This window comes from Siphateles boraxobius, unplaced genomic scaffold (assembly GCF_051911475.1).
Source record: "Siphateles boraxobius isolate OS27281-9 unplaced genomic scaffold, OSU_SipBor_1 24, whole genome shotgun sequence".
NCBI classification, from domain to species: Eukaryota; Metazoa; Chordata; class Actinopteri; order Cypriniformes; family Leuciscidae; genus Siphateles; species Siphateles boraxobius.
In genome coordinates this window covers 9685776-9711516 of record NW_027508855.1, presented here as the reverse complement: position 1 = coordinate 9711516, position 25741 = coordinate 9685776, and the positions used below count along the sequence as shown (strand labels likewise).

The following is a 25741-nucleotide window of genomic DNA, read 5'->3' as shown; positions in this document are numbered from 1 at the left end:
CAACTCACGTCTATTCATCTAAAACGCTGAAAATATTTTACACATCTCAGTCAACAACAAATTGTCACATTGTCAAATGTCTGTATTAACTTAACCTGTTTTCTTTAAAAATGTCTAAACCTTAATTTCAGAGGGCCTTTTGACAATAAGACATCATAAGTGAAATGAAAAGAAGGTGCGCTCAGCTATTTTTGTTTATGTTTTGTTTGTTAGTCACATCATAATTGTATACAAGTGTATATGAAGGCCTGCCCTATCGGCCCAACAACAGTTTCCAATAATCAGGTGAAGGTTTCTGCGCATTACTGTCTTTTCAGCTTGGCAAAGTAATTTAATTACCTCTTTGTTTCATCTGACTCCAAAAATGAAAAAGGTTTAATTGATGTTTGTTAATCATTAAATTTAGGTGAATGTTTGATTATTCTATTTAACTCTTTATTGAAATTACACTGGTTCATCTGGATTCCAAAAACTTTGAGTCTTGCACCGGCCAGGTACACAATCTCATAACCACAAGCTTGTCAGTCTCGGTCATTAGACAAAGGCAATTGAATAATATCTTAGATGGCCGTAGTCCACTTTGCTCATTCCATAGTATTATTCCCCATAGATCTGAACACACTTAATTAAGGTAAGATTATATCTAACCAGAGCCCACCACCATTACCATAGAACCATGCTGACCAACTTAACTACTTCTCAAGGTAACTTTGTATTAGCAGGCTGTAGTTTCCCACGTACACTTAGAATAATGTTATACAATAATTAGAGGTTGAGGCTCACCCCCCTTTAGATTGGTCTAATAACACTCTGTTGTTCTAAACGGAGAACCCATTATTAGCCTACAGTTCTAAGTATACATTGACTATGCCGATGTGTTTTGGATCTCTGAAATTTCAGTCAGTGTGCTCTGCTCCACCTAAGCTGCGTTTACTAACCTGATCGTAGAATTGTGGCGTTATGGACTTAACGTAATCTACGAGTTAATAATTTCAGAGTAAATCAGAATAAATCCAAATGTAACAATTTATTATTAGTCAGGTAAATGTGTCATGCCAATTACATAATCAATTCAAAAATAATCAATACAATAACATCAAATGCTCAGACTCAGAGATAAAGAGAAAACCTGATATTAAAAAAAAATACATGATGCTGCTGAGTGTCTTGAGGACACTCAGCATCACGGGCAGGTTTGGACTACAAATTGCCCCGAGCCTCTGGAGGCATTTCTTTATATACTCAGACCAATGAATGAACTTACAATAGGAATTTGCATTGACTAGAGTTATAGACACAGGGAGTTCACACCTTGTCGAGGAACAGGAGGTAGTTTGGATGAAGGACCCTAGGAAAAAGTGCACACCCAATAAGCAAAGTATCTCTCAGGTTATTACCATTTGGTTTACTTCTGTGGAGATGATACCATTCTACTAGTCACACTGAGACCTTTTTGAATGATACCAAACATGACTGTTAATTCACTTATATTGACATAGAACATTCTAATCTTTATATAATCTTTCTAAGTGAAGAGAAGAATGTGTAAAGGGAAGGAAGTGGGAGGAGAAGGAACAAATGTTATGGAAGGACTGGAGGGAAAGAAGCCTTCCTGCAACTTCACTCTGGGGTGTGGAGACAAATGGCGGTATGTGTTTGTGGTGTCCATATCTCAGGAGATCAAAGTATGTGAGGTTCTGTTTGTCTTACAATATTTTTAAGCACTCGCTTCTTCAGGTGTAAAACAATCCAAAGAAAAAAAACAATTGAGTGCAGCTTTAAATGGGTAATTCACCCAAAATGAAAATTCTGTCATTACTTACTCACCCTCAAGTTGTTTCAAACCTGTAGACAATAACCTTCTTTTTTTCTGTTGAACACAAAAGAAGATATTTTAAACAATGTTGGTAACCAGACTGTTGACGACGGTAGCCAAAACAATACTAAGGATGTCAATGCGTGCCGTCAACGGTTTGATTAACGTTACCAACATTCTTTAAAATGTCTTCTTTTGTGCTCAACAGAAGATTGAAACTTACTGAGAACTATCATGTTAGAAATAGAAGATGCTCGTGGCATGATACTTACATCAGTAGTAGCCTACAGTACATCATAAAAGAAGTGTGACTTGAATCCCTCGCCACATGAACAAGCAGGTAAGGATCCTGTAGATCCGTCGTTTACACACCGGTCCTGTAGATGGCAGTGTATCTGTTAATGCAGAACTCAGGAGGGCAGTGAAAACAGCAGAGGAATACTTGCGTATTTGTCGAAACTTTAATGAAAACTAAAGGTAAATTAAGTAGTTTACTTCTCTTTGAATAGCTTCACATCTACAGCAATTAATAGTTTGAATGTTTAAAACTATTAGAAGCCTAGATAAATAAATTTGACTAGATAAGGTGGGACCCTTAGGCTACTGTGGTCATTATTTTGAGATCACATGTCCAAACGAAAATAATACTACGAAAGAATAAAAAGGCCATGCATCAAAGTTCTTCCCTTAGGAACAGTGAGCATTTAATGATACAATGTTTGTAACTTAAATTGCAAGATGTGCGTTTAGCTGGTTGATTATATGTTGTATATAATTTACATGTACATGTACAACATTAGATAAATAAATGGAAACAATGTTTTTGTAATAAATAAATAAATAATGAAAAGGAGACATCTTGCCCCACTACTTGGGTGAAAAAAAGAGATACTGTATACACAATACATCAGATCTCATTTTTTAAAATAAATTATTTCTTTTTTTCAAAAGCTTTGATTAATGTAAAATTCTAAATCAAACAGTATATGGAAATCAGTCTATGATGGAAATTAATGCATTTGGACAGTTTAGTTGAATAACTGAATAATGACAGACAAATGAGTTAACATAAAAAGAGATTGATCTGAAAGGCCAGCTTATTTAGGCTATATAAAAATCGGTCTATATTTATAATTGAAGTGAGGTCAATAGTAGACTATTGACTCCTAATTAGCATATTAACTTTTCACTTCGAAATAAAAACAAATAATTTACTCTACAAATCTAAATAAATTCATTACAATCCACAAATATGCCATTAATAAATAGATAAAAAGAATATCCATAAATGTGCATGATCCATATTCATTTATCTGCATGTTTTCCCAACTTTGCCGCTAGAGGGCGCTCCTCCAGGCTCTCCCTTTGGGCTCACGCATGCGCAGTCGCGCCCTCTCCAGTCCCAATAACAATCATTGAAAACGAACAGCAACCAGCAACCCCCGAAGATTGCTACTTCATCGGGCCTTTATTTTCAACAAACCGAGCCCACCATGACAGACTTACGACACCGAGGAGCGACGGAAAAAGAGCTGCAGCATCAACACTCGGAGGATAAGGTAACGTTACCAAATAAAAAGACAGATGTGGAGAGATGTATGTTGTTATGGCTATCATATGAGCTAAGTTACATGCTGTCATACATGGAGAGAAAAAAAACCGGTTACTCGTTATGTTTATGGATCCCCAGTGCAAGTGTCATGTCACAGCACGAAAACAACCTTTAACGCGCTGGTTTGATATATATATATATATATATATATATGTTTTCTTTTTTTTTTTTATAGCGTTCACGAGTCTGTGTAATATTGCAGATTAGAGCTCGTGTAGATAATCTAAGCATCTTCAGGGGTCTCGAGGTTTCCTGCTTGTGTCCCCAAACAAAACACATCACCTATCAGGCCCCAGTGTGTTTCTTGCAGTGCTATGTTGCTGAAATGAAGTTAAGTGGCATGAACAATCCCTGCACTGTTCAATTTAGGACAGGGAGGTTAAACTGTTCTGGATAAGCTTTTCTTTCAGCAGAGATAGAGGATATCTGGAGTGCATGCACTGATCTGTATACTGTGTGGACATTTTAAGGTAGAAAAGATGGAAAATGAGAGAGACGTGGGCATATGGGTGAGTCAACATTCATGTGTCAAAAGTTCTTGACCTGTAGCAGGCATGGGCTCAACCCTTACAGCAAGATCACAGTTTATAAAGAAGACTCATTTGAGTGACTATTACTAAGTTAATAGTAAATATTTGATACTTTGCTAATTTGTGCTCCTGTGTATTTGTATTTATTTTTTGTTTTGAAGGGCAGGTTTTGTCTGTAGAACTACAACTACAATCTAAGGAATTCTAGGGTAAACTAAACTGTCTTGTACTGGCTTTATCTGTATCCTTGGTCAATAGTTTCTTTGTCATTGGGTTTGTGTGGTTCACCATATAACTTCCTCCTGTTGTATTTCTCTAATACTTTTCTTTCAAAAGACGAAATGATCACAACAGTCCATTCTATCTTTAGGGCTGCCACACGGTGATGTTGGAGTTGAAAGAAAAACCTAAGCGTGTGTAATTATAACTTTGCTTGCTAGGTTAGTGACCGGGTCTCTATCATGCTAAAATTAAAATATTAATTTTTCATCTGGAGCACTGAGACTAAGATACTGGATCATGCAAATTTAACATGCTACCTGCATTCGTATATCAGCAGTCAGGCAAATCTATAACCATATATATTTTTTCTGTCTAGCCTATGTCTATTTGTTTTTTGAAGACAGCATGAAAGTTTGCAATCTATTTTGCTTCCATAATCTAGCATTACATAGAGTATTTTTGATAATTTTCCTGCTGCTCACATTTTGATTTCATTTCAGAAGGATATCTTCCCTAGAAATGAAAATGATTTTATCATTTACTCACCCACATTGTTCCAAACCTCTATGACTTACTTTCTTCTGTGGAACACAAATGAAAATATTTTAAAGAATGTTGGTCATGACCAAACAGTTGTATGGATAAAAACAACTATCCCTTTCTTGTATTATGACTAATCAATCATAATTGACCATATCATGATTTGATATTGGTCATATCAAAAATAATTATGATATGGCCAGTCACACACACCTGTGCATCCAATCAAAATGTTTCTTTTTTTGTTGTTGGATTGATTTTTTTAACACATTTCCCAGGATATTACACAGATATGTATTTGTGTTGCTGTGAGAGTTCAAGAATTTTAAGAATTCATTTGAGAGATGAGAGAGGCCTGCTGAGTTTATTACATTAGACTAAACTATGCCATTGTAATGAAATAGATAGAGAAAGCCACTGTTGAGTTCAGGATGAAGTATACTATACTACATGGTCAAAATGGGAGATATATCCAGCTGCAGACCCGCAGCACCACCAGTTTCAGAACCCCAGTGCCAGAACCCCAGCGCCAGAACCGGAAGTGAGGGAGGGGCGGAATTATTTACAATGACACAAGCATGGTTATTTTTGCAAGTATTTAAAAATATTAAAAATTGTTGCACCTTTTAAATAATATTTAGGGTATGTTTTTATTACACAGTGAGTCACTGCTCGTTGTATGAACTAAAACTGGTATTTGACAAATAAAGAGCAAGACAGTGCTCCTGTTGTTTGAAGACGTGAGAGTGCGCGCGCGCGGCCGGGGCTCTCTCTCTCTCTGCTCGTTAAGCGCCCTGTCATGCGCAGAAGTCATTCTATTCCGCCAAAAAGCGGACGATCTGACGGGTTTTAGAAGATTTAATACAACCTGAAACTAAAAAACAGACCCGACCTCTATTTGAGACCGGACTTATATTTACCCAGACCTGCAGCCACACCAGGCGTGTAAAGAGACAATCGTCTATTTGGGACTCGGCTATTATTTGAAGTACGGTACATTTTTATGGTTTCTTTTAAAACAATGCCGGATTTTCTCTCTCTTTTTAGATTTTTGACATTATTTTACATAAAGAAAAATGCATGCTGCACATGTTCTTGTGAAATAAAGTATATTTTATATAAAATGACCATAAGTTTCAAGCATTATTTTCACGATCAGGAAGTAACTCTCATAATACAATAAAACGGATAACTATATAGAATTATATTACACAAAATCAATGTTTTAAATGCTTATTGTACTATACCTTAATGTATCATTATAATAAGTATAAAGTATGACATTTCGTGTGTAATAATGACGTTTCGTGTCTAAGCAAATTACGCTCCAAAACGTTAGGTGGCGTTACTCGGTTTAGAACGTAAGCTCCGCCCCTCACTTCCGGTCCTGGCGCTGGTGTTAGAACCTAAGCTCCGCCCCTTACTTCCGGTTCTGGCGCTGGGGTTCTGAAACTGGTGGTGCTGCGGGTCTGCAGCTGGATACTATTGCAAAATGGGGACACCTCAACCATATATGCATGTCTTGATTAATATTTCATTTCAAAACCATGGTTGTTAATAGTTAATTTACTGCTGCAACAGCTTCTCTTTTGTCAGTTGCCATTCCAATTCATCTGTTGGGTTTAGATTTGTGCACAGTAGTCAAATTCTTCCACAGCAGACCGAATCATTTTACTAGTGGTTTACTATGAGAGTGTCACGTTAAAAATCACTGAGCTCTTTGGTACGGCCCATTCTAATGTAAATTGTTTGCTTAGGGAATGTGCTGTGGCTGTGCACCTGTTAAACAAGAATGTTCCTGAAATTAGAAGACGGATGTCCTTGTGTTAATATTGTACAAGGAAGTTAAGCTGCCTTTTTAAGCCCCGTTGACACCGCCAGCGACTTTGTCACTGTATGTCGCTAGGCTCTGTACTGTGAAGTCGCTTGTGGGCGTTCGTAGTGCTGTCGCTCTAATGTTATTGGTAGGCTGCACGTCTGGTCATACCTACAGTATACAAAATACCATCACATGTGAAATATAATTTTAATTTGACTAGGAATTAGGCTCAAAAGAAAAGTTCAGTGGATTAAATTAATTTACTAAATTAACGATCGATCAATCAACAAATTAAACTCACTCATACTGTCATAAATTACTAAAACATCATTCGAATTTGACAAATAATCAATTTTCTTGTCCCTAATAGTCAAAACAATGCAGGGGAAACTGTAAAATGAACTGCAGCAGTACTAAACTTGCATCATAAAATTACATCACTCGAACTATAAATGTATGAAGTAAACTCACTGAGATGTCGACAGTTTCTTTTCCATGCATCATTTTATTATATCCATTTATGTGGTTACAGTCAAATCATATAAAACGGGGAAATCGTCCTCGAACTCTTCTGTCTTGCCTGTACTCGAGACGATGACGTTAGGTCCACTGAAAGGCTTCTCTCCTATTGGTTGTTGCTCGTGAAAATCGCTTCTCATTTGCATAAAGTTGAAATTTCTCAACTTTTGTCACTTGTCTCTTGTCGCTTGACACGCCCACATTCTGTCGTCTACCGGTCAATGTCGCTCGTGTCGCCGGCGTTCCATTGAAATGAATAGGATCATGTCGCTGCGTGTCGCTGGCGGTGTGAACGGGGCTTTACTAGGGCTGCACTACATATCAAAATATCACAAATAAACATATCACAATATGCATATCTCAATGCCTTGCAATATCTGAATGATTTTAATAGGCTACTTCAAACCGTTGCTTGACGTTAAAAATAGTATTATTAAGCGCAATAAGCTGCAGAAAACAACTCGTTGCGCGACTCACGCTGTCTTATACACAGCTACATCCCAAACTGTAAGTAAATGTGTGGTTGTTATAAATAATTACTTTATATTGTAGTTATTTATGTTGATTATGTGATATTTGTTTTGCGTGGATGTATTCATACATTAATTTTACCATTGCGAATATGCAGAGGTTATCGGCTGCTTTGCGGACGATTTAAAAAGTTCAGTGCAGCTGCCACTAGGGGCAAAATGCAACAATCATATCCAATGTTGGAAATGGTGAAAAGCCGGTTTAATACCATCACACATTATGTTTTGAATGAATGTGACACATTTAACACACGCTTACATCATTCATCTCCTTTTAAGATTGTCATTGATGTTGTGTTTGTCAGGGAATTCCACATTTCCAGATGGCTAACACTGCTGTCTGCCAATTTCTTCGAAATGTTGCTAATACTCTGAGATGAGCAAAGGCCCAATCTGGCAGGAAGACTGAAATTGTCTCTCTTAGGAAGAGTGGGATGTCATCAGTTCCTGATGAGTTATTTGCAGACGGTGGGAGAGTTTAAGAGGAAGAGGTGGGCGGAAAGAGGCAGGGTATTTTTAACTCTGGCATCTTGAATATCAGGATGTAGCCCATCTCCATGGAAACCCTGGATCCTTCTGTAGCTCTTGCTGTCAGTTGTGTGTCAGCCGTATGTGAATGTGTCTGTTAGCTTTAGGGTGCTTGTTGCAACCAGATCCAAATGATTTATGTCAGACAGAAAAAAAGAGGTTTCTGGAACAATCGTAACAGCTCGAGCAACTGGTGCCGCCCCATCTGATGATGACACCCTGTTACTATGGTGATGAAGGCAGGTCATTTGTTATTGTGCACACTGGCCTGTTAGATACAGATGCTGCCTTATATAGCCTAAACATTAAATGGGGTCTGTGTTTATCTTTAATTCATGCTTTCAGACTACTTTTGTAATGGCCTCAGTTTTATTGGGTGAATGGCCCAATAAAACTGAGGCCATTACAAAAGTTGTTTGCTCATGAAAAAAAAAGCACCGCATGATCCATCGACGAGAGTATGAACGCATCCTGTGTGCTTCATAAACTACCGTTCAAACGTTTGGGGTTGGTCAATAGGTTTTTTAAATAATTTTGAAATAAGTATTTTATGCTCACAGAGGCTGCATTTATGTTAAAGGGTAACTAAACACTAAAACAACTTTTTTAAGTTAATGATCTGTAAAAATGGAGCTTCATAAATGCTGTTCATTGATTCCAGTAAATTTTTTGACATTTTGGTTTAAAGTGTTTTAATTCTACAATATATGGTGTAAAAACGTCTGAGTGCTGCCCTGTTCAGGTTGAACGGTGGCTACTGCAGTTGAATTTTCCTATTGGATGTTTGCAGTGGTTCGTGACGCAGCGGTTGTTGGTGACGTAGGCAAGTTCCATACAAAGAGATGCGTCTCAGGTGCACGCCCCCCTCCGCTGGGCTCTGCCCACTTTTCCAGCATTTTTCAAATATTGCCAGTGGGTGGAGTCAGGCTCTGACCAGGGGTTTAGTAACCCTTTAACAAAAATATAGTACAAACAGTAATATTGTGAAAATGTTTATATAGCATATTTCAAATGTATTCCTGTGATGGCAAAGCTGAATTTTCAGCATCATTACTCCGGTCTTCAGTGACACATGATCCTTCAGAAATCATTCTAATATGCTGATTTGCTGCTCAAGAAACATTTCTTCTTATTAAAACATTCTTATTGTTGCAAACGGACGTGCTGCATAATATTTTTTGTGAAGACAGTGATACATTTTGATTCTTTGATGAATACTAGAAAGTTCAAAAGAATATTTATTTGAAATGGAGATTTTAACAGTGTAAAAGCCTTTGCTGTCACTTTTGACCAGTTTAATGCATCCTTGCAAATAAAATTATTAAAATCTTACTGACCCCAAATTTTTGAATGGAACTGCGAGATTCTTTGCTAATGAACAAATAATGAATCCGTTCTTTATTTGTTTTGTTTTTTTCTCTCCAACCATTTCCAGGGCTCTGAGACTGAGGGCAAGGAGAGAGATGGAGCCTCAGACAATGAGACCAAATCAGATTCTGGGGTTCCTGAGGTTCCTGTTTCTGCCGATGACACACCAGAGGTTCTCAACAAAGCCCTCTCAGGCCTTTCCTCACGGTAAACGTCTCTAAATCAACAAATGAAATAAAATTAACATGACTCTTTAGTAAATTATAATGGATTTGCATGTCATCTAATATAAAAAGTGTCTTACTCTAGAGCGGATTATTGGTATGTTGTTTTAAACACCAGATGATTCATTCAACCAAAAGGCCACCAGAGCTTTTAGTCATTGCATTAGGAAGATTATATTTCCACCCAATATGCTTTGCGCTGATGTGTTTGTCTCGCATGCAGATGGAGGAACTGGTGGGTGAGGGGCATCCTTACTCTGGCTATGATCTCCTTCTTCTTTTTCATTATTTATTTGGGTCCGATAGTGCTGATGATGATTGTGAGTATCTTCTCTACCTGTTGTTGTAGATACCAAGGGACATGGCCACTTGAGACTTAACAAAAACAAGCTGATCAGATGCCATATTTTTAGAGAAAAAAACAGCTCAGTTTTGAATCTTCCAAATGCAGCATCAAAGTTTGGTGTTTATTTTCACATGGCTAATTTGGGTCTAGTCTCAACTGCCTCCTGTCTACAGTCAAATCTCTTTTGTGTATTGGTTGCATTTACACTTTCATTAGTCTGTTAACAAACCTGATAAGCATGACACTGACAAAGTGCTAAGAATAAATGAAGTCTATGGTGCATATGTAAACAGAGAAGAGATTTAAAATAGATTATTGGGAACATCTTAAGAAAATTGTGCTGGTAATTTCTAAAATCACCAACCAATTTTCTGGAGTCATGGTCTTCTAGAGTTGATGACACTTATGGGAGATAAAGGAGACTGATAGATTCCAGGTTATGGAAAAATCTAGTTACAACCGCTGATAATATTTCATAGGAGAGTCATAAATCAATTAATGTTGAGATATTGTCTCTTTAGTGTTTTTTTGCACATGACAGATGAGCATTGATGTTGATTATTTGGTTAACATTATTAAACATTAATACTCAGCTGAGCTGCTGATTCAGGCCTGCAGATGCGCTCTCTGTGAGGCCTCTCTGAATAATAAGTGTCCACTTTGATTCACGATCTGGCTGTTACAGATATTATATCCGATATGATTTTTTATGTTATAGCTGCTACCTATTCAAATCTATACTATCATGTACAGACTCAAATCAATAGTTCTTTTTCAATGACAGATCAATGTTGTGATGCTTAAGTGAATTTAGGCTTCACAACATTTTTATCAATAATATAAAATATGCATAATTATTCATTTTTAGGTGAGTACTTTACAAAGCATAATAGTTGGGACCTCTGTTTTAAGCAAGCAAGTACTCTTGAATAAATCTTTTCTTACCATTCAAATATATATTTATTGTTATTATTAAATACTATTTTTTTTTTATATTTATAAAATGAAATTAAATATTAGATGAAAAACTTTAAAACAAAAGCAAGTTAAAAAATATAAAATGTTAAATATAATAAACTAAATAAATGAATATTAATTATCCAAATTTAACAGACAATGCATATGCAGGATGATGTTTAATTTTTAATAATGGCTAATAAATTATATGGGCCTGTATATCATATTTACAATAAGCTTTATTTACTGCCAATTAAAGCCTTATATACACACACAGGATGCATTCTTGCTTTCAAAAACACCGAGACAGTAGACACTCGAGTATGTTGTCTGTTGGTTTTTTATTCTTGTCCTCTGTGTCTTCCACAGGTGATGTGCGTTCAGATTAAGTGCTTCCAGGAGATCATCACAATTGGTTACAGTGTGTATCACTCTTACCACCTGCCCTGGTTCAGAACACTAAGCTGGTGAGACCTGCGACACACACCTGCTACCTTCATTTTCACACTTCATTGTCTCTCCCTCTCTCCCTGTTCTCATTATCTGTCACTCCAGATCTCTCTCTCTCTCTCTCTCTCTCTCTCTCTCTCTCTCTCTCTCTCTCTCTCTCTCTCTCTCTCTCTCTCTCTCTATCTCTATCTCTATCTCTCTCTCTCTCTCTCTCTCTCCCTGCCTCTCCCACTGCGCACTGCCTATAATTAGAGGGCATCATCATCACTTTCTTCTTATCATATTATGGCTCTGTCTTGATGTCTTAACAAGTTCTTTCATTTTTTTTGTGTTGAATTAGTAACCACAGCGCTTGTTAATTCATCCAGCTATACATGCTATCACCAGCTGTATAGAGGTATGAGAAAGTCACTCTGGTGTAGGCCACATTTAAACTGTAGTCTAGTTTGTTTCAAATGTTGCAGGAAAGATTCACCATGTTTTATTAATGTGAAAATCCCACCGAACGCCTTTTAAAAGTTGCAAAATGCAGGGTTGTGTTGGGTTGAAACACTTTATAAATCTGGCAAAACTGTCATTCACTTGATGCAAAATGTCAGTTTTAAAGGGATAGTTCACCTGAAAATGAAAATTCTGTCGTAATTTACTCACCCTCAAGTTGTTACAAACTTGTATGAATTGCTTTATTCTGTTGTTCAGCAGAAGAAAGAAATTAATACAGATTTGGAACAACTTGAGGTTTAAACCAAGGATTTACTTTTACAGTTTAAATAGCTTTATATAATTAATTTTATTACATTGGATTGCTGAAAATTTAAGAAGGGATGCATGCTCAATATCTATTAAAAATGTTACAATGCAATGCAAAAAAACCCCACCTAAAACTAGTCTTTTATTCCATTTTGCAAAATATCTTTATTATTTCTATTTTGGGGTGTATGAAATTTGTGTGAACACTCAAAGACTGGTGAACTTTTCTTTGAACTTGTTTTAAGTTTTTGTAGATTAGTTATCTGACAAATCAGATATAAGTAGAACTATTTCTCTACATTAGTCCTGCTGTGTGTAGCCAAACACACTGTTCTTCCATGTGGTCACAATCCTAGTCAGCTGATGATCAGCTAAACTACCATTTCTTACATCTTCTATTGCTATCAAATGGGCACATTATAATTGCTTTCACAAGCATTAGAAACACTTTGATTAATGATTGCATGTAAAAGGCCTTTGTCATAATGATAATTATGCCTAACTGCAGATTGTAACGGTTTTTGTCAGGTACTTCCTGTTGTGTGTGAACTACTTCTTCTATGGGGAAACAGTGACAGATTATTTCTTCAGTCTGGTGCAGAGGGAGGAGCCTCTACGCATCCTCAGCAAATACCATCGCTTCATTTCCTTCGCCCTGTACCTGACAGGTTAGAACCTTCTCTGTTACACAAGCACGGTACTTCATTTCATCATTGGTGTTTCTGGAGGCTTAAAGGCCTTTGGAAACTTTTAGAACTAATAGTTATCACAGTTACTTCTCAACCTTTCCACACATACCCCTTTTCCACCAAAGCATTTTGAGAGCCGGTTCGGAGCCGGTGCCTACTCGCGAACCGGTTCTTTGTGTTTCGACAGCCAAAGAACCGGTTCTCGGCCAGGAAAACTGGTTCCAAAGCGGCACCAACTCTTTGCTGGACTAGAACCAGAGAACCGTTCTTTTACCACCGTGTCATGCTTACTGCGGGGCTGGAGGCGGGTTTAGATGTGTCCTAAACATATTTTATGACCGCAAAGCCAGGAGAAACATTTGCAGAAACACGATGTAGTCCACCATTGTAATTATTATGCTTGAAGTTGGCGCAAGCGTTTCTAGCTTTTTTTAAATTTTATTTTTTTTATTGAAAACATTATGTAAGCAAAGAAGAAAACAGTCAAAATATAGAACAAATAAACGGAAAGAAAAAAAGACACAAGACAGAGGTACATAACTAATCAGAAATGATTACATATCAAAGGAAAAGATTAAAAGACTTATTTTAATTGTTTTTAAAGCCTTCATGGTACACAAGTTAGAGATAATCCCAAAATAATGTACTTGCTAGCGTTTCTGTATAGCGACGTACACAGTGACGTAACGACGTCGTTCGCTGGGCACTCTAGTCAGTGGGAAAACAAACCGGTTCTGAGAAGGTTCGCAAGTTGAACCAACTCCGAACTAACTTTGAACAAGCACCAGTTCCGAACCAGTTCTTTTTTGGTGGAAAAGGGGTAACAGAGTGCTGAAGGCAAAGTCAGATGCAGACATGCTTTATATTACCATTTTGAATGCAGACGTGGTCAATTACTTGTGTTTTTTTTGTGTGTTTTTTTATACGTTCATGTCATCCAGGATGTGGTTAGGCTCTCTGCCTGTCTGTGCACCCCTCGCTCATTTTCTCTTACAAAAAAATGCAAGACACCATATTTCCTCCTGAGCTAAAAGCAAAATAATGCTATTTTTTCTGTTTTAAATAGAAAAACATTTTGTTAAAAATAACAATTTAAACAGACAATCAAACAATGCTTATTGAAGCAGGAAAAAAAGTACAAATTGTGTTTAATTAAATCAAATTCAGGCTAGAAAGAGATGGATTGAAAATCACCTTCTAAAACAGCTTATTCATAAATAGGCCTGATCTCCTTGTGGAACATCACTTCAGTTACTTTTATGTATTGCTTGTTTTCAGATGCTCTGTATATGGCATTTTATTGCATAATGTGCTGTATTCATTTTTAATAGCTGAACAGTGCTCACTCTTGCTTGAGACAAATCATGTCTTATCTTGCCATAAATGGTCCAAAAGTCAGACAAACAATCAAAGTTCCTTTTGTCAATTTGTACAGACTGCTAAAAACATATATAAACCTTCCATGTACTTCAGATTATTAATTTATTTAGTTTCAGATTGTCTTTTCAGCGTTGTCAGTTTTATACTAGATGCTTCCTTTGAAACAGGGCATAATTAGTGACAGCGTGACTGGCCAAAAATAGTTGCTTAGACATGTGGTGATGGCATCGGTGGAACTGTCTGTTTTAACAGATGTCTGTTTCTTTTCCAGGGTTCTGCATGTTTGTTCTGAGCCTGGTGAAAAAACACTATCGCCTGCAGTTTTACATGGTGAGTGAGTGTGTTGATGTTGCATTAAGTCTGTTCTACAGGTTCGACTCCTTAGACTTCCTTAGGGCGTTTTCACACCTATAGATCGTTTTTTTTTTGTTCCAAATAGGGCTGTGCGAGTAAACTTGCCAAAACAAATTTTTTTGTACGTAAATGCTGTTTACGTGAATATTGACATGAGTAAAGCACAAAGCTTTGTTTAGAAAATAAATAATAGGTTAGCAATTAAATGTTACATTACAGCCATGGAAACATTTGGATTTGTGCCTAATGAGAGAGATAGGCTACATCAACGTGAGCCCATAAATTGAAGCTTTGTCTGCTTTGTATTATGTTTGCGATCTGGTCACCCGAATATCAATGAATTGAACAGTATTCCATTGGACATTTTCCCAAATCTTCACTCAAGTCTCATCCGTTTTCGTGGGGGATTATAAACGTTTCTTCCTTTGGTTCGCTCCTACAGGGTTTTCTCTACTTTACCACAGTAAAAATGTGAATATAGGCTTAATAGGCCTGATACCTTTTTGCTTGCACATCAAATTCTATTTAACACAATTTGGGCTTGTTATTATGGTAAGACGCGTTAAGTTTATTTGTATAGCGCATTTCACATACCCTAGGAATTTTAGTTTCACCTTCTCTGGCAGCACAAAATCAAGCAGCCTAAATGTCTTGACACTGTGGAGGATAAAATTCGCTCTTTAGACCTTTTTCAACAAGTGTCAGTTGCTTTGAAGATCAGGAGAAAACATGAAGATATTAGAAAAGAGAATGAATGTCTCTTTCCTGCTCGTGTCCCACATCCCTCTCAAAGCGTAGAGCAGTAGGCTATATGACGCATCTTTGTCGGGAAATATAAAACAAATATGTAACTTTCTTATATTATTTAGTTTACCAATATTTACTGATATCTATTAAAACAAATGTACAGGCTGTAGTGTGGTCTTTCAATTCAATTCAATTCAATTCAAATTTATTTGTATAGCGCTTTTCACAATACACATTGTCTCAAAGCAGCTTTACAGAAATTGCATTTCGGAAATGTACATAGAAAAATACAGTTAGTTAATCAAGTATTAATTTATGGCATAACATATCGCCGGCTTTGAGTCGTCTCTTCACAGGCGTCGAGTCGTCTCTTCACAGGCGTTGGGGCATCTGAAGTCTCCGTGAGAGGCTGGATACAAACTGGAGCTGACGAACGCTATTTACCTCGGGACTAGCGTCCCGAGATAACAGCAGAAAGGCAGATGGGAAATAATTAGCATAGCTGATGTTCATAATGTTAATGCATTCAAACTGATTCAGCAGTAGTATCAAAGGTTAAGGATTAAGTGAATGCTTGGTTAAAGAGATGCGTCTTTAATCTAGTTTTAAACTGGGACAGCGAGTCTGAGTCTCGTACAATATCAGGAAGGCTATTCCAGAGTTTAGGAGCTAAATGCGAGAACGCCCTCCCTCCTTTAGTGGACTTAGATATCCTAGGAATGACCAGAAGCCTCGAATTTAGTGATCTTAAAGAGCGCGATGGATTGTATGGCGATAGAAGGTCTGTTAAATACACAGGAGCTAAACCATTTAGGGCTTTATAGGTCAGTAGGAATACTTTGTAATTGATACGTAACTTAATAGGTAACCAGTGTAGAGATGATAAAATAGGTGTTATATGATCATATTTTCTTGATCTAGTAAGAACTCTAGCAGCTGCATTTTGCACTAACTGTAGCTTGTTGATTGAGGATGCAGGACAACCAGCTAATAAAGCATTACAGTAATCTAGTCTCGAGGTCATGAATGCATGAACTAACTTTTCTGCATCAGAAACAGATAGCATGTTGCGTAGCTTAGCAATGTTTCTAAGGTGGAAAAAGGCTGTTCTTGTAATATATGAAATATGATTTTCGAAAGTCAAGTTGCGGTCTAGTATAACACCCAGGTCTTTTACTGTAGTGGATAAAGTAACAGGACATCCTTCTAAATTAAAGTTGTATTGTAAGGGATTTTGTGGGTAGTTTTTTGGACCAATAAGTAGTACCTCCGTTTTATCTGAATTTAATAGCAGGAAATTACACGTCATCCAGCATTTTATATCATTTAGACACTCTGTCAATTTAGATAAGTTAGTGTTTTCATCTGGTCGTGATGAGATATATAATTGAGTGTCATCAGCATAACAGTGGAAATTAATTCCATGTTTTCTTATAATATTACCAAGTGGCAGCATATATATTGAGAATAGCAGAGGGCCTAACACCGATCCTTGCGGCACTCCATAGTCTACTGACGTTATCTTTGATTTTTCCCCATTTAAACAGACAAAATGGTAACGGTCTGATAAGTACGATCTAAACCAGCTTAATGCCTGTCCCTGAACACCAGTGTAGTTTTGTAGTCGATCCAAGAGTATTTTATGATCGATAGTATCGAACGCAGCACTAAGATCGAGTAGAACTAGTATTGAGATACAGCCTTGGTCAGAAGCTAAAATTAAATCATTTGTAATTTTAACTAGCGCAGTTTCTGTGCTATGATGCGGTCTGAATCCCGACTGGAATTTATCATAGATATCATTTTCTTGTAAGAAAGAGCACAATTGAGCGGACACAATTTTTTCTAGTATTTTAGACATAAATGGAAGATTTGAGATGGGTCTGTAATTTGCTAAGTTATTTGGATCTAATTGCGGTTTCTTAATGAGAGGTTTTCACTTTCACTCACGTAAGTGCTAAAATAAACACGCGCGTCTGTTGTAATGTAGGTTTAAGCCTTTATTATTTATTTATATTTAAAAACCACCATGTCACTGCTGGTAGTTGGTCCATTTCCACCACAGTGTTAAAAAAAAAAGTGCCACCATCACAGCCCTAGTTCCAAAACAGGGACTTAATTTTTTACAATGTTGCATTTTCTTCTTGGTTGTGTTCGCTTTCATAAACCAACCTTTCAAAGCATACCAAAATGTGCTTGTGCAAGTCACATGCAAGTACAACTGTCCTCTTATTAGTCAGAGTTTCCTCTGCTTCATCTGTCAAGATAATTGACAAGCTCGCTCCATGAGCGATGTGGTTTTATCTGTAACTGTCGAGACAAACGCAAACACTATACGAATGTAGCCGTCAATCCCGCTGGTAAATGATATACTACATTCGTATTAATACCACAGCAAATTCAAACACGCTCTCTCTGGATCTCCCAGTGCTGTCTAGAGGTTAACCGTGTCAAGAAAGACGCACGCAAACACTATATGAATGTTATCATGCAACTAGAGCAGGAATCAAGGCTTTATCAGGACAGCATTCTTGCACGGAGAAGTGCAATTACACAATATGTTAAGATGAAGAGGTGCTCTTTTGGTTTTCAACTGTGACAACTAATGTGCTCACTCACAGAATCAGACACTACTGCTATTTATATAGCACATTTCCCGTTATGAATTATAATACCGTTTGGTCGGATTGCTTTCACACGTCAAGCAAACCGCCCCAGAGTTCATTTGCAATTGGTCCGAGACCACCTCGTTCAGGCAGTCTCGGAGCAATTGTTTTGGTGCAGATTTGAGTGCGATTGCCGTGTTCACATATGCCTAAACGAACCAAACCAAGGGAGAAAACGTACCAGATTCCGAAACAACTGCTCAGGTCTGAAAGCACCCTTATAGGAAATTCAGTGTACTTTTTTTTTTTGCATTCACCTGCTTACATATTTACATAGGCTACATAACAGTATGAATTTGTCATGCATGTCAGCCTGTATGATATGTTTGCTTATATAATCGTGGCCACAGACCCTACACGTTTCCTATCTTTTCCTTGTTATAGAACTGCCTTTTGTCCCAGATTTGAAGTGAATCGAGCTATTCATCCCGTCTTTCTCTCTCCTCAGTTCGGTTGGACTCATGTGACCCTGCTGATTGTGGTGACTCAGTCTCACTTAATCATTCATAACCTGTTTGAGGGGATGATCTGGTAAGATGATGCCTCCTGTTTACCACTATCAAACACCATTTAAAAAATGTAAACATTTAAACTTTACAATCCTATGACATCCTAGAATACTGTATTGGAAACAGTACAGTTGATTTTCTGGTGTAGATGATCTGTTTGTATAAAGTAATCTGTTTCTGTGTGCACAGGTTTATTGTTCCCATCTCCTGTGTTATCTGTAATGACATCATGGCTTATATGTTTGGCTTCTTTTTCGGTCGCACCCCTCTCATCAAGGTTTGTGTTTTTGACATCCCAAATTAATTATCCCATATTATATAAAAATCAAATATTCGTAACATCTTAATTATAATAAAATGGCTGTATAATATTTACACTACCTGGGTTTGGGGTTGGTAAGATTTTTTTGAAATGCTCAACAAGGCAGCATTTATTTGATTAAAAATACACTAAAACAGTTATAGTATGAAATATTATTACAATTTAAAATAACTTTTTATTTTAATATCCAGTCTTTAGTGTTGCATGATCCTTCAGAAATCATTCTTAGATTTTTATTTTGGTGCTCATTATTTTTTTTAATGCCTAATATTATTGTGGAAAATGTAATACATTTTTTTTTTAATAGAAAATGAAAATGTAAAAAGGGTTTATTTGAAATAATTTTTTTCATAAAAAAGAAGTCTACTGTCTCTCGATCAATTTAATGCACCATTGCTAAATAAAAGTATTAAAGAGTATTTTTATTTTTTTTAAAAATTAAAAAATATATCTTATTGACCCCAAACCTTTAAACAGCAGTGTATTAAAATTGTATTTAAACCCTTAACCCATACTCATAATTTTAGAAATTATTTTTAATCAACTGGTCTTTTTATTGGATGTTCACACACTGGTGTCCTAGCAGGTGTATTTTATCACATTAACTATAAATACCTAATAATGTCTGACAACCAGAGAGTGTCCAAATACTTAAGTTTGAAGAGCATATGTGCAGTTTTATTAACCAACAAACTTCTTCTTCTGAAATGTTTTGCTTGAAAATTGTTTTTATTTTTGTCTAATGCAGTAACATTCATGCATTTATGAGTGTGGCTTAAATACTTTCTGTGACTTCTGAGTAATGTACATTTATTGTTAGTACAGTTCTGATGTTTCTTTGCAGTTGTCTCCTAAGAAGACGTGGGAGGGGTTTATCGGTGGCTTCTTCTCCACTATTGTTTTTGGAATACTAGTGAGTATTAACCTTCTTCCTGTTCTTCTGGTCTTTACTGAATGTTTTATGTAGAATTGGAAACCTTGGTGATGAAAATTGCCTTTATTGATACCTTGGAATAGGCCGATGAAGTTCCTCCATTATCTTTATACTTAAAGGTGGGGTAAGCGGTATTTGAGAAACACTGTTTGAAAGTTGGTCGGACCGACACAACAACAAACATGTAGCCAATCAGCATTAGGGGGCGTATGACAGTGGAGGAGAGAGAATGGGCTGGAGGGAGATTTGAAGACTGTAGAAAGAGAGATGGCTGAGAGACATTGCAAAAGAGAAAAGCTCATAAGAATATCACTGGAAAATGAAGGGTTATTATCAGGAAAGAGCTTTAGGACCCACATTAACATTAGAAAAGCTTTCAGTGCTGAAGAGAGCTAAGCTGGAAGGCCTGAAAACAGACGGTTGCTTTGATTCTGCTCCACACGTGAGTAACACTGGGTTTGAGTTTCATTGTTTGTCTGGAAGTGCTGTACTGTTGGCAACTAACAATGAACTCTTGTTTGTATTGACTATTGTGTATGTTAATTTTTTTGTGCTTCCTTTTCGTTCGTTCATCATCTTCACTTTATTTTTCGTGAAGCATTATTTTGTTGCGCTTCTGCTACGATAAAAAGACATCCACTCTTGCATTGCGTGTGTAACAGAGGCCAGTTAGTGGAAGTTGTGCAGGCTGATGACTGCTAGAGAATGCAGTGTTTACTGTTTTGCATCCTTGGTAGTGCACTCGCCTTCGAGACCGACTCAGAGCAGGGTGATTAGGTTTGGAGGGGGAGCAATGAAGAAAGGGGTGTGTTTGTTTGGGTTGATTTCAAATATTAATAATGTTCAGAAACAACTTTGAGAAATAACATACTGCACCTTTAAGACGTTAATGAGATGCATCTGAAAAATAAGGAATACCTTTCTCCCCTTCTCCAGCTGTCGTATGTGATGGCAGGTTATAGCTACTTTGTATGCCCGGTTGAGTTTAACAACGACTCCAACAGATTCACAGTGGACTGTGAGCCATCTGAACTCTTCCAGCTTCAGAGCTACGGCCTGCCGTCTGTACTTCAGTCCATCACGGGATGGGTAAAACACACACTCACAAGTACACAATCTGTACACAATCTCTCTCTCTTATTTGGTCTGTCCTCTCCTTCTCTCTCTCTCTCTCTCTCTCTCTCTCTCTCTCATGCCTGTTTACACCAGTTGCTCAGACACAGCCATCTGCTGACTCTCCACTCACTGTGAATCTGTCACAGCTCTGCTTAACTATTCTTTCGACCACAAAAACACTATGTTTTAAACAAAAGCAACTCAAATCCTTTAAGTGTTACTTATTTTGAAAATGCATAGAAGTAAAGTCAGTGTCTAACACATTTTCATCTCTCCCATTTTCTTCTTAGACCACAGTAAAGCTGTACCCTTTCCAAATCCACAGCATCGCCCTGTCCAGCTTTGCCTCCATCATGGGACCTTTTGGAGGCTTTTTCGCCAGCGGTTTCAAAAGGGCCTTCAAAATCAAGGTAAGTGTAATTTGTCCACCCACAGATCATACAGATCTGAAACTGGTTCACTCTTAAAACTATTATCTACAGCTTTCTTGACTACATGGCATCTTAAATGGAAAGGCCCATTAAGATGTGATACAATGTAGATCAGACTATATGAACAGTTTCCTGTCCTGTGTTCAACACTCTGGTCTTACCTTCTCTGTGTTGTCCATCTCTGCAGGACTTTGCGAACACCATTCCTGGTCATGGAGGAATCATGGACCGATTCGACTGTCAGTACCTCATGGCCACATTTGTTAATGTTTACATCGCCAGCTTTATCAGGTAGGAACGTTATTATTATATACACTACCGGTCCAAATTTTGGGATCGAGAACATTTTTTTTTTTTTTTAAAGAAGTCTCTTATCCTCACCAATGCATAAAAACAGTAAAATTGTAAAATATGATTACAATTTCAATAATTGCTTTTTATTTTAATATATTTTAAAATGTAATTTATTGCTGTGATGGCAAAGCTGAATTTTCAGCGTCATTATTCCAGTCTTCAGTGACACAATCATGATCCTTCAGAAATTATTATATTATGCTGATTTGCTCCCCAAGAAACATTTCTTATTATTATTATTATCAGTGTTGAAAACAGTTGTGCTGCTTAATACTTTTGAGGAAAGTGAAAAACTACATTACCCATGATGCTATACAGAAAATTCCACCAGTCAGAGAGTTTAAGCAAACAAATCTCACCCAAAGAGCTTCCAGGGAAAACCCACTCCTATAAAGCACCACTAATGATATAATCAGTCTTGCTATGCTATCAAAATACAAGTCTTTTTTTAAATCCCTATGGGAAAAAAGAATAGGAAAAAATATTCTGGAACCAACACTGTTAAAAAAGTGGGCAGACATTAATGCACTCTATTGTTCTATCAAGCAAGTTCTTTGTTAGGTTTAAGTGTTTGTTTTTTAAAGACTAATATAATCATGCATTGTTATTTACAATCAGAGTAATCTTTAATCATGTCAGTGTTTCCAGAGCATAAAAACAGTCTGCTTTGAAATTTCCTCTCTTTTAGAGGGCCAAACCCCTCTAAAGTCATCCAACAGCTTCTCGCTTTGAGACTAGACCAACAGCTCCACATCTTTAACTCGCTCAAGGCTCATCTCACAGAGAAAGGCCTGCTTCCTGCCCTACAAGAAGCAGCCTAACTTTTTGGACCACCCTTGGGACATCCCACCGGAGGGAGCCATAGATAGAGGGAGGAGAGTGCAACTGAAACAGATCCAGGCATGAATGCAAGTGGGAGATGAGACGAGTAACATAGGAAGGGAAACAACGGAAAACTGAACTACAAACTTGGGTCATTCCATTTTCAGTGTATTTGCGAGAGTGAGTGAGTGAGTGCGTGTACAAATCAGTGTTTTTGCTTGTGTTTATTTGTGTTTGTCTATCTTTTATGCCACAAAAGAATATATTTATATATATATATATATATATATATATATATATATATATATATATATATGAGAAGACGTTGACTTTATTGTTGCAGTTGTACAATTCCACTTGTGTACAAATGTTCCGTACCTATAGATTGTCTGAATATTTTATAATGTTTGTTTTATTTGTTTTAATGCACTGTTCATCACACTGTCATTTCAACCTCAGGCTAGCCTTTGTTAATTTTGTTGTTGTTGTGCTAACGGGTGTTTCCATACGCCATCATAAATTTGTATTTCCACTGCAGAGTGCTGTAAATTCATGTTTCTTTCCCTGATCTTGGGTTTTGACATTCATGTAACATTATATTTAAAAGCAATATGGTCATTGATATCAAAGATGTGCTTCAGCCCAATGGGTGGTGACTGTTACAGTTCAAATGTGTGGGAATACATGTATACTGTACTTTCTGAATGTAAAGTACGGAGAAGAATCAGATTTCATTATTGGGTGTTTGACAGGAAGATATTGACAGACATTTCACACTGAATGTTCAATGTTCAAGAATTGTTGTTCATTTCTAGCTTCTCTCCCTAATGTCACTGAGCAGTGACTTACTAATCTTTGTCAAGCCTAAAAGATTTTTATGTGTTTGTTTGTTTGTGAACTGTTACATGCTAAAAGCTAAGGATCCTGTTGGGCCATCAAATCTCAATGACTGTTTTGGTTTTAAATTAATTTTATATGAACCATTTTGTACCATTTTCACTGCATGAGATAAAGTCTATTTCTGTTCCATCTGTTTTGTTTTTACCTTCACATACTGTGTAATCTCATGGATAAAGGGGTCAGAACTATTCTGTGTCTTCCTTAAAGTATTTTATTCTCTGCTAATACATGTTGATTATTAACATGTGCCATAAACAATATTTATTTACTTTTGAAAGGAAACCTTAATGGGTGTCATTGAGCAGCTTTAAAAAAGTAGTGCACAATAGTGCTACAATAACATACATGAGGTTGAAATGGGCTCAGGTTAGTCTGTATGTGTGGTCCACTGATATCATCAGTAAAGATACATTAGCACATACTTTCAGACCTTATAAGACGGATAAGCTATTTAAACTTTGCAAGTGATGGGCAAGTCATACGTGAGGTATTTTAATCTTATTTTTCAGTTTAAAAAACATTTCTATACCCACAGGTCTTGAGAGATAAATAGGCAGCTAATTGTCTGAGTTTGCTGTGATTGTTACTTTTTCAATTACTTTTTGCTTTTGTTTGATGGACAGCCCAAGCCATATACGAGTCTCAAGTAAGAGTCTTTTATAGCAGGTTTGAATTTGATGTTGCTTTTCACTGCTGACGTAACAACAAGCACAGCAGTCAATGTATAAATCAGTACATAGGCTACTACTTGAAACCCCTCCATATCCCCATCCACCATAAATGCATGTTTCGTTTAGTTTTTTCAATTCGGTACATAAAACACACTTAAGTTGTGATTTTCATCTGTATGTGGTGCAAATTTTTTAAAAGTTTTTTTTCTTTCATGTTGTACTTTATTAGGTCAGTTCGATGTCTTGATTTTATCAAATTATTAGATCTTGATTTTATTAGGATTGTATACGTTGTTGTTATATAAGATCATATAGTGTATATGTTTGATGTAGAGATGATTCTATTCTTATCTTTTACTGTGTAATAGTCCTATAAGCCAGTCTGTGTTCTGTATGTATAGGCCCCTTTGCTGAAACAGCGTACAAAGTCCAGACGTTAGAGCAATTTCAATGTTTTCTAGTCAACACAACAGAGAGAGTTTACAAGACCCGTGATGTTACCGTGCAACCACTGATGTCAGGAGTGCGTTTGTGTGCGGTGACCATAAACATTTATGTTTTAACAAGAGACACAATTATGAAAGTCTTAAATGCATGTTTTTTTTTAAAAGCTGGGGTTGCGTTTTGTTTCTGTGATCAGTATTTTCACGCGTGACATTCATAGCCAATAGAGGGCGCTACCCGTCGTTTTTTAAGTGTGGTTAACACTAGGGAAACGAGGCTTGCTTTTTTTTTATTTGAATACATTGATTCCGTTTCCGTAAACGCTACCGTGACATTTTTTACTTCTTAGAAATGATGCGAATGTAGCGGTCTCTTCTAGTGTCAAAGAGAAACTGACTGCAGTGCAGTTGTTTTATCTGTGTTTCTGGCGATGTATTAATTACCATTAGGCTACAATTACAACAAGGTTACATCTTAGTTAATGTTAATTTCAACATTTATGTATACATTATCGAATCAAAGCTTATATTTGTTAATATTATTTCATGGATCTGAGTGAAAGAGTGAACAATTATATATTTAGTAACTAACGTTAACAAACATTAATCAGCAGGAGCCTACTCTAAAAGATTAATTGCTCAGTCATGTGTTAGTTAATGCACTGAGACCTTATTGTAAAGTGTTAGCCATTACACTAAAAATAGAAACGCTAAACCCCATTCTTTCTTTTGCCTATGAGAAGAAAACAAAACTCCTCTCTGTTGAACAAATGAACAACAACAGGTTAAAATTATGTTGTTGTTATTATTTGTCATTGAGTATAATAATGGTCTGTAATTCTGATGTATTTTGTTTTGTAATTTTTGATAAAGCAGATAAATGTGCTTTCCCTGCCGCTTTGTGTACAGTGATGTGCTCATTGTAAATGGTTAATAAAGAGGAAAGCTCAGCATATATATAAATATACTATCTATCTCTTCCTCCTGTTGTTTGAACTTCCTTTTTATGTCAGATGCAGTTTTTTTTAATGATGACAGTTTTGTGTGTCCGTTTTAGATGTTAACATACTATCAGAAGATCTGCATGGTGCATCTCTTCAAGAGAATAATGAAAAATATCTGAGATGAAGTTGGCCTCATTGATTTAGGTACATGCATCCTGCACAGTTGTAGCCTGCATGTTCGCCTGTGT

At 36.7% G+C, this 25741-nt stretch overlaps 1 protein-coding gene across 2 annotated transcripts; it reads left to right on the top strand.

The window, feature by feature from the left end:
- The first annotated feature begins 2267 nt into the window (after nt 1-2267).
- cds2 (CDP-diacylglycerol synthase (phosphatidate cytidylyltransferase) 2) lies at nt 2268-25527 on the top strand. Of its 2 annotated transcripts, XM_077241328.1 has the most exons (14): nt 2268-2293; nt 3158-3375; nt 9552-9691; nt 9932-10028; nt 11381-11478; nt 12740-12879; nt 14552-14610; nt 18496-18578; nt 18746-18833; nt 19723-19791; nt 20749-20901; nt 21219-21338; nt 21547-21650; nt 22402-25527. In XM_077241328.1, the coding sequence occupies exons 2-14, from the start codon at nt 3310-3312 to the stop codon at nt 22532-22534; spliced, it is 1350 nt and encodes a 449-aa protein (XP_077097443.1). In that variant the 5' UTR covers nt 2268-2293; nt 3158-3309; the 3' UTR covers nt 22535-25527. The 2 variants fall into 2 exon arrangements, with proteins under 2 accessions (XP_077097443.1, XP_077097444.1); XM_077241329.1 differs by lacking the exon at nt 2268-2293 and having other exon boundaries at nt 3115-3375.
- The last annotated feature ends 214 nt before the right edge of the window (nt 25528-25741 follow it).